Source organism: Sorex fumeus, unplaced genomic scaffold (assembly GCF_029834395.1).
Source record: "Sorex fumeus unplaced genomic scaffold, SorFum_2.1 ptg000030l, whole genome shotgun sequence".
Lineage (NCBI taxonomy): Eukaryota > Metazoa > Chordata > Mammalia > Eulipotyphla > Soricidae > Sorex > Sorex fumeus.
Genome location: NW_026606087.1, coordinates 20312501 through 20322376, shown reverse-complemented (window position 1 = coordinate 20322376; position 9876 = coordinate 20312501). Strand labels below are relative to the sequence as shown.

Here is a 9876-nt window from a genome sequence, read left to right as displayed (position 1 = left end):
CCGGCAGCCGGACCCCGGGCCAGCCCGCCTGGCGCAAAGGAGCGGCGGTCCGCGCTGCCCTCGCCGGACCCGCCCTGGCCGCGCCGCACCTAATTCGAGCCAGACGGCGGCGGCGGCGTCCCGGGCGGGCCCGACCCCTCCTTTGTAATCTGAAGACAGACGCCCCCCGCGCCCGCGCCGCGCTCACGCCCCCCGCTCTCCCCGACTGCAGGCGGCCGTGTGCGCCCGCGGGATCCGGTTGCTGGACGGTGCGGGCCCCGCGCCCGCCGTGCCACCATGAGGGCGCGGCCGCGGCTCTGCGCGGCGCTGCTCTTCGCCCTGGCCTTCCACACCGGCGTGTGCTCCGGCATCAAGTGGCTGTAAGTAGGGGCCCTCGGGGGCGCGCCCTGACCCGGGAGCCCGAGTTTGAGTCCGGGGGGGAGGGAGGGAGCTACCCCAGGGAGACTGTCCTTACCGCCGGGGGTCAGACGGGATGTGGAGAGCGAGATGCCCAGAGGCGCAGGGCAGAGGGTTCCCCGGGAACAGACCTGCGGGACAGGGGGCGCACGCTTTGACTCAGAGCCGGGACAGGGGTTCTGTGCTCAGGACTGCTTCCTCTGCCACCTCGGGGCAGTGTCCAGCATCGTCCCGGGGCCTCTGGGTCATCCATCCAAGTAGTTAGAAGCCTGGACCTCAGCTCAGACCCAGCGGGGAGCAGCCTGTGGAAGAGCCCCGGTGGAAGAGCACACGTGGAGGTTGGGCTCTGGGCTAGATATTCCTGGTGTGAGGGGGGGTCTCCTCTCCACACCCCTCCCCTGTTGGAGCTGCCCTCCTCTGATCCAGAAATCAGCCCCGACAACAAATAACTCCAAATGCACCCCCCTCCATCCCTTACCTGTCCAGTTGGCGGGGGCCCAGGGAAGGGGAGGTGCCTGATTGGGGGGGGTCTATATTCTGGGAAGATTTCTCACGGGGAACCCTTGGCCAGAGTGAGGAGTCTCCGGAGGAGTTTACGCATTGCAGGGGGGGAGGATGGGTTCCAGAGAGGGGCGGGTGCCTGCAGAGAACACAAGCCTGGCACTGGCTGTGGGGGCAGGGAGGAACAGGGAGGAAGGTCAGTGGATTAGCTCTCGGCCAGGGTAAGACTGGCTGGGCCACCCGCAGACAGAATCCAGGTCACTGCCCCGGTGAGACTGAGTTATTGATTAATTGATGGTTCAGGATGGGGAACCGCTTCTTGCCTGTCCTGTTTGGAAGGAGATGCCTGGGCAGTGTGTGTGAGTGTGAGGGGCTCTTCCAGGACCCCTACTCCCCACCCTGGTTCCTTTGAGAACCCCACAGACACCAGCCTTCTGCTGCCGGGGTCTGGAACTGTCCTGCTGTCCACTTCTGAACCGAGTCCTGGCCCTGCTTGCTCGGATAGGGAAAGGGGGGTCCAGGGAGGGAAAGTTTCAGCTGCAGAACACAGGGCAGGCGGGGGGGGGGGGCAGGGGTAAGGTGGGTCCCCCCTAGTGGACCAGACCCCTGTGGCCTCGTGGATGCTGCGGCTCCACACCAGGCCTGCACATTGCCCTGCGCTGCCACGTGGCAGAACAGATGGCAGCCACACTGTCCCCAGCCACAGGGGATAGCCCAGCTGGAAGCTGAGCACACAGATGAGAGGGGGTGAGAGGGAGGGAGGGAGGGAGAGAGGGAGAGAGAGAGGGAGATAGAGAGACAGAGAGAAAGAGAGAGGGAGAGAGGGGAAGAGAGATAGAGGGAGGGAGTCAGGGAGAGAGGGAGAGAGAGGAGGAAGAGAGAGAAAGGGGAGAGAGGGCTGGGCGGGGGGCTTGTGGCAGGCAGAGTGTGTGTGTGTGTGTGTGTGTGTATGTGTGTGTGTGTGTTTGTCTCGAATGTGTGGGGCCCTGGCTCCATCCCAGCACCACAAAAAAGAAAGACAAGGAAAAGGAAATAGAAAAAACAAAACCCAAACCCAGCAACTCCCAAGCCATAAGTCCTACTCGGTGGACTTTGTGCCGTGTCCTTGGGAGAGGACCACGCCAGCCAGCCATGGAGCAGCAGGCAGGTCTGTCCAGGGAGGGCCTGGATGGGGCTCCAGGGGTGGGAGGAGGAAGGAGGAAGCAGGTGAGAAGGCAGAGGTGGGGGTGGGTGTAAGGAGAAGCAGGCAGGTGTCAGCTGCTGAGGGCCCAGCCCCTGTTCCAGGGCTTCACTTAACTGTGTATCACAAAGAGGAGGTGGGAGATGGTCTTATCACCGCCATCCTACAGATGAGGAGTCTGAGGGTCATAGTCTCAGCGATGAAGCCGAAGTCACACAGCTAGTTGGAGCTCAGCCCAGCAGGAAGTCAGCCTCATGCTGGAGCTTACAGGAGAGAGGGGAGCAGGAGTCTGAGAATAACTATGATGGGGACCAGAGAAATGGCATGTCGGGCAAGGCACTTGCCTGGCTGTCGCAGACCTGGTGTAGATCCCCAGCACCCCATATGGTCCCCCAAAGCCCGCAGGAGTGATCCCTGAGTGTAGAACTAGGACTAAGCCCTGAGCACTGCCAAGTGTCACTAACCCCGCCCCCAAGAATAACCACTGTGTGTGCGTGTCTGTGCATCTGTGTGTGTGTGTGTGTGCCAGCCAATGCCAGACTCTGATTTGAATGCTTTATGTATATTGTTTGATGTAAATCTCCCTGTGGGTCCAGAGAGATAGTAAAGGAGAAAAGGTACTTATTTACCTTGCATGAGGCTGACCCCAGTTCAATCCCCGGCACCCCATATGGTAGCCTACGCCCTATGAGGAGAGATCCCCGAGTACAGAGCCACGAGTAAACCCTGAGCACCACTGGGTGTAGCCCAACCTCCTTTTCCGAAAACCCCCCTGGGGAGGGTGGGGATAATTCTCTGGGTTGCATGTGGGCTGTGCATGCTGGAGGCCTGGGTGTGATCCCAAGCACGGCATGGTCCCTTGAGCACTGCTGGGTGCACCCACCCCCAAACAGCAACAACAGAATTCTCCCAGCTGCCCTGTGAGGGGTGTCCTGCTTCAGCTCCCGCCATGCAGGGAAAGGGGGCAGAGAGAGAGAGAGAGTTCAGTGGGCTGGGCTGAACTTTGCACGTGGGAGGCCTGGTTCTGATCCCTGGGACAGCATGGTGCGCTGAGCATGGCTGGGTCAAACCTGCCACACAGAACCCCAGAGAACCGTCTCTTAAACACCACTGGATGTGGCCCCCAAAGAAACAAAAATGCAGAAAAGAGCCAAAGCAATAGTACAGCGGGTAGGGCATTTGCCTTGCACCTGGCCGACCCGGGTTCAATCCGCAGCACCTCATAGGATCCCCAGAACCCACCAGAAGTTATTCCTGAGTGCAGAGCCAGGAATAAGCCCTGAGCATCACTGGGTGTGATCCCTAAACCCAATCCAAACCAAAACAAGAGAGTAAAGCAGAAAAAGCCAGGGAGGTCCTGGGCAGCAGAGGCCCCTGTGAGAGGGGCTGGTATCCCGGGACTCTACTTCCCTGGGCAACAGAGGACAAAGAGGTGTTTGACACAGCCGGACTGCAGAGATGGCAAAGCCAACACTGAGACCCTCTGGCATGGGTAAGGGAGAGAGGGCATCAATGGGCCGGGTCAAAACCAGCCTGGGGATCCCACCCAGACCCTGGGTGTCCCACGAGTGCCCCTTCCCTGCCCCCTTAGTGGCAGCCTGGCCGGGCAGTGGGTTTCCTCTTTCGGAGGGGAACTTGCAGGAAGGGAGGTCAGCCATCCGGAGTGGACCCCAGATCAGCCAGGAGAATTGGGTCACAGCCTTCGTGTCCCTCTGGCCCCCGCGACCCTGTTGTCAGGTCTCTCTGAGCCTGTTTGCTTCCCTCTAAAATAAGGGGGGAGGAGCAGGGAAGGGGCGCTGCAGGCCAGGAGGCCAGCGGTAGCTTAGCTCCGCCCCCACGGCCAGGCCCCGCCCTTCCTTGCCCCTCACCTGGACATGAGGAAGCCCAAGGGGAGGTTGGATGGGCGGCCGAGGCGGAGCCCGTGGCCTCCCCGTGCCCGCGGAAGCCCCACTCCTGAAGGGGAGACCACCCCGGCGCCCCCCGGACACAAGCCTGGGCGCCTGTGAACTCTCGGTCCCCTCCTGTCCTCTCGTCCACCTTCTCCCCCGTGTCCCCACCCCCAGATAACCAAAATGTTTTCAATTAGGGTCTGCAGCGGGCCAGTCGGGATGTCCAGACGGTGACTCCCCCTCCTCCTCTCCTTGATTGCCTCCCCGAGGGGGCCTACTTAGAGACGGTCATTACCGCTAATTACCAGATGACCGCATCGCCCCCCCTGGGTGGAATGCTCGGCTGTCTCCCGTCCCCCACCAGCCCACGCTCCACCCCACCACCGGCTCAGGCAGCTCCCTGGGGCTCCAGACGCTTCCGTCTGCTGGGGAGCATCTCTCCTCGCCCTGGCCTTGGGAGGCTGACGCTTGGCCACCCTAGCGGTGGACAGACGGACCCTCGGATGGCCAGTGGCTTCAGCTAATGACCCGGTGCAGAGCTTAGGGACCTTAACCATCGCATTGCAGGGGGGATGGCCTGGTCCCAGCTGGCCCCGCAGGGGGTCCGGACCCCCCCACTTCTGCCTCCCCTTCATGTGAGCAGGGATCCTGGGACACAGCTGGAGGCCGGTTCACGCTGTGGGGTCCCTAGGGACCAGGTGCACTCAGGCACTGTGGCATCTCACGTCCCCCTCCCTTGGGAGGGCAGGACCCGGCTTGGGGGGGGGGGTGCGGATCAAGAGCAGCTGAGGGTGATGGCATCAGGGGCTTAGCACCCCGCCTGGGGGCAGCAGTGTCCCCTCACTACAGAAGGGCACAGTCCTCTGTGGGCTGGCCCTGTGCTGCCCTGGGAACGGGATGACCCATGTGGGCAATGCTCACTTGGGCAGGGGGTGCTGTTCAACTGGGGTGACGCCGGCACAGGCTGCGAGAAGGGGCCCCGGGGTGGGGGCCAGGAGGACGGGCAGTCCCATTAGAATACGGAACATCTGCTCCCCCCCCCCCCCCGCTCCTCCAGACGTGCACCCAGGTTCGCCAAACGTCTCCCTGCTTGGGGTCTGGGAGTCGGGGAGGGGTCAGTGGGGGCAGAGAGGGGGCTCAGCCCTCAGAGTCAGTATCCAGAGCTGGACTGGGGCAGGGGACCGCGTGACCTCTGAATGGGTCATCCTACCTTCTCCGTGTCTGCTCCCCATCTGGGTATGGCTTTTGTTTCATTTTTAGTTTGGTTTTGGGGACACACCTGGCAGGCTGGGGAGACCATATACGGGGCCGGGCTGGCCCTGAGTTGGCCGCGTACAAAGGACGCACATTCTTCGCTGTACTGCCCTGTTGCTCTCCTCTCCGCCCCCCCCCTCCCCTTTCCCCCTCTCTCCCCTCTCCCCCCCTGTGGCTTCTGTTCTGGAGCTGAAGGAGGGGTGAGGCAGGGCAGAGAGAGGCAGCAGGAAGCGCCTAGATTCTCGTCCTGAGCTGTTTATGCTCTTGGCGGCTCTGGTGTGTCGTTGGCGCTCAGAGAGGGCAAGGACTGAAGTTGCACAGCACAGGGAGGGGAGTATGTGAACTGGAAACCACATCTGTCACCCCTGCAGGCCTAACTGAGCAAGGGTGCTCCCGCCCGAGAGTGCTCCCAGTGCTCTGCACACTCTGTTGTTGAAGTCTGGCTTCACTTTTTTTGTTGTTTGGTTTTTATGGGTCACATTTAGCAATGCTCAGGGGTTGCTTCTGGCTCTGCACTCAGGAATTACTCTTGGTGGTGCTGGGGGACCAGCTGGGATGCTGGGGATAGAATCGTGGTCATTTGTGCTTAAGGCAAGCACCCTACCTGCCATACTATCACTCCAACTGCTGGCTTCACTTTTTTTTTTTTTTTGATCACACTCAGCAGTGCTCCTGGCTCTGCACTTAGGAATTACTCCTTTCAGTGCTGGGGGATGCCAGGGATTGAACCCAGATCCGCCGTGTGCAAGGCAAACTCCCTACTCACTGTACTATCACTGGTCCCCTGGCTTCACTTCTTGGTTTTGGGGCCACAGCCAGCAGTGTGCAGAGATTACTCCTTGCTTGGTGCTCAGGGGACTATGCAGTGTCTGGGATCAAACCTAGGCCTTCCACACACATGCTGTAGTCCTGAGCACTCTCTCAGGCTCATTCCCGTCACCCTGCAAAGGGAAGTCACTCATTTGTGGAACATAAAGTAGCATAATAGGAGACTAACACCTAGGGACGGTAGAGATAAGGGCCAGGAGGATCATTCCACAGTTTGGAAGCCGTGTTATGTGCTGGGGGAAAAGACAGTTGGGATAGGGACCACTAAAATTCAATGGTGGCTGGAGGGATCGCTTGGGACGGGAGCTGTGTGCTGAAAATAGACTAAGGATCAAACATAATGACCTCTTAGCATCTGTATTGCAACTCATATCGCCCAAAATTAGAGAGTAAGAAGAAATGTACCTGCCACAGAGGCAGCCGGGGGGTGGGGGGGTCAGGGGGGAGGAAAACTAGGAACAATGGTGGTGGAAAATGTGCACTGGGGGAGAGATGGGTGCTCAATCATTGTATGACTGAAATGTAATCATAAAAGTTTATAACCATACCTCACAGTGATCCAATAAAAAAAAAAAGTGGAAATAATCTTATGGATTATTTCTCCGTGAGGACCAGAGAGGTTTAGTGCCTTGACCAGGTCGCACAGCTGGTGCCCAAAGCCTTTGCCTTTTCCCGGGATGGGCCCCCTGGGCCATTGCCTCTGAGCTCTCCAAGGCTTCTGCAGCCATTCATTGAGGACAGGACCTGTCATGTCGCTGTTGACTGAGCATAGGAAGTCAGTGTCCCGTGGGCCTGAGCGGTAGCACAGTGGGTCGGGCGTTTGCCTCGCACGTGGCCAATCCAGGCTCAATCCCCGGCACCCCAGATGGTCCTCCGAGCACCACCAGTACTCCTGAGCGCAGAGCCAGGGGTGGTGGGTGTTAACCTAAGACCAAAAAAGGAAAATAGTTTCCAGGAATAGGCCCAGAGGGAGAGGCAACTTATTATCTGAGGTTAATGGCAGAGTCCATGGCTCAGACACAAGACGGACGGGCCCGTCACTGCACTCAGTGTGCATGTGCCTGACCCAGGTCTGGCTTGCAGCACCCTCGGGTCCCCCCTCTCAGCCCCAGCATGGCAGAGTGCAGCCACGAAGCCCCCGTGACACTGAAAGGCCCAGGTAACCCTCGGCTCTGCAGGAACCAAGCAGATGGCCCCTTGGACCGGGGTCTAGACTCTCGGTTGTGTTGACTGAGAGCTCCCTGGCGGGCCCCCCTGCCTCGGAGCGCGCCCCGCCCTGTGAACCGAACAGCTCTGTAGTCCTCTGATAAAGCCCTTTGTGGGGTGGGGGGGATTTACAGCTTAGCAAATGAGTTTAATAATTACATGGCGCAATGATGAAATGAAAAACTCCCAGCCTGCTTATCTGCTCGGCCTGGGTTAATGGTCCGCTTGCTTGCAGACGGACTTACAATGATCGAGCACTCAGGGCCGTGTCTGTCTGGCACATTTAGTGCCGAGCGAACGTTGGAGAGGGTGGGGGGCTTATGTGAGAGGACGCCGGAGCTTAGTGAGCGGCGAAACTTGTGGGGTTCAGGTCGTCAGCAGAACACAGCTCCGGGCGGGTGGTGAGCCTTTGTCCCAGCTAGGCCCAGAGAGGGACAGCACAGCGCCCAAGCTCACACAGCAGCAGAGCACTGCCTCCTGGTCTCCTGCCTGTAGGAGTTCCCAGCCCCCCTTCTGCCCCCCAGGGAGAGGCCGGGACCCACGCGCCCTCACAGCCTGTCCTTCTGCCACTGGCTGTGGCCTTCCCCCTGCAGGGCGCTGTCCAAGACGCCGGCGGCGCTGGCCCTGAACCAGACGCAGCACTGCAAGCAGCTGGAGGGGCTGGTGTCGGCGCAGGTGCAGCTGTGCCGCAGCAACCTGGAACTGATGCGTACGGTGGTGCACGCCGCGCGCGAGGTGGTGCAGGCCTGCCGCAGGGCCTTTGCAGACATGCGCTGGAACTGCTCCTCCATCGAGCTCGCCCCCAACTACCTGCTTGACCTCGAGAGAGGTAAGGGGCCAGTGGGGCGCGGGGTGGGCGAGAGCGGGGCGAGGGGGGGAGGCGTGGGCACGGGGTGCGTGGAGACACAGAAGGAGACACGGAGGGAGGCGGGGCAGCGCCACAGGCCGGAATCATTGAACAGAGACGCACAGCGTGTGAGGTGTGAGGCGGCGTGTGAGGTGTGGGACGGGGTGTGAGGTGTGGGGCGGTGTGGGAAAAGTGGGACACGGTCTGAGGTGTGGGACAGCGTGTGAGGTGTGGGATGGTGTGTGAGGTGTGGGACAGTGTGTGAGGCGTGAGGCGGTGTGTAAGGTGTGGGATGGGGTATGAGTTGTGGGATGCTGTGTGCGGTGTGGGACTGTGTGAGGTGTGGGACTGTGTGAGGTGTGGGTCTCTGTGTGAGGTGTGGGTCTCTGTGTGAGGCGTGAGTCTCTGTGTGAGGTGTGGGACCGCATGTGAATTGTGGGGCTCTATGTGAGATGTGGGGCCTCATGTGAGGTGTGGGATGGGGTGTGAGGTGTGGGGCAGGGTGTGAGGTGTGGGACAGTGTGTGAAAAGTGGGACACTGTGTGAGGTGTGGGACAGCATGTGAGGTATGGAACAGTGTGTGAGGTGTGGGATGGGTGTGAGGTGTGGGGCGGTATGTGAAAAGTGGGACACTGTCTGAGGCGTGGGACAGCGTGTGAAGTGTGGAATACTGTGTGAAGTGTGGGACAGTGTGTGAGGCGTGAGGTGGTGTGTAAGGTGTGGGATGGGGTATGAGTTGTGGGATGCTGTGTGAGGTGTGGGACTGTGTATGAGTTGTGGGATGCTGTGTGAGGTGTGGGACTGTGTGAGGTGTGGGACTGTGTGAGGTGTGGGTCTCTGTGTGAGGTGTGGGTCTCTGTGTGAGGCGTGAGTCTCTGTGTGAGGTGTGGGACCGCATGTGAAGTGTGGGGCTCTATGTGAGATGTGGGGCCTCAGGTGAGGTGTGGGATGGGGTGTGAGGTATGAGATGGGGTGTGAGGTGTGGGGCTCAGTGTGAGGTGTGGATCTCTGTGTGAGGTGTGGGATGGGGGTGTGAGGTGTGGGGTGGGGTGTGAGGTGTGGGACAGTGGGTGAGGTGTGGGGCTCTGTGTGAGGTGTGGGATGGGTGTGAGGTATGGGACAGTGGGTGAGGTGTGGGATGCTGTGTGAGGTATGGGATGGGTGTGAGGTGTGGGTCTCTGTGTGAGGTGTGGGACAGGGTGTGAGGTGTGGGGCTTTGTGTGAGGTGTGGGACAGGGTGTGAAGTGTGGAATACTGTGTGAAGTATGGGACAGTGTGTGAGGCATGAGGTGGTGTGTGAGGTGTGGGATGGGGTGTGAGGTGTGGGATGATATGTGAGGTGTGGGATGGATGTGAGGTGTGGGACGGTGTGTGAGATGTTGGACAGTGTGTGAAAAGTGGAACACTGTGTGAAGTGTGGGACAGCATGTGAGGTATGGGACAGTGTGTGAGGTGTGGGACGGGGTGTGAGGTGTGGGGCTCTGTGTGAGGTGTGGGGTGTCATGTGAGGTGTGGGATGGGGTGTGAGGTGTGGGACAGTGTGTGAAGTATGGGATGGATGTGAGGTATGGGGCTCTGTGTGAGTTGTGGGACGGGGTGTGAGGTGTGGGTTTCATGTGAGGTGTGGGATGGGGTGTGAGGTGTGGGGAAGGGTGTGAGGTGTGGGTTTCTGTGTGAGGTGTGGGGCCTCATGTGAGGTGTGGGACGGGGTGTGAGGTGTGGGGAAGGGTGTGAGGTGTGGGATGCTGTGTGAAGTATGAGACGGGGTGTGAGGT

The 9876-nt window shown here is 60.0% G+C and overlaps 1 protein-coding gene across 1 annotated transcript in view; it reads left to right on the top strand.

Annotated features, from left to right (window-relative positions):
- Positions 1–254: 254 nt before the first annotated feature.
- WNT11 (Wnt family member 11) overlaps positions 255–9876 on the top strand; it is a 17954-nt gene continuing 8332 nt past the window's right edge. Inside the window, exons 1-2 of the mRNA XM_056116199.1 lie at positions 255–359; positions 7848–8083. Of these exons, the coding sequence (XP_055972174.1) occupies positions 277–359; positions 7848–8083 (319 nt within the window). The 5' untranslated portion in view covers positions 255–276. The remainder of the gene's footprint in view (positions 360–7847; positions 8084–9876) is intronic.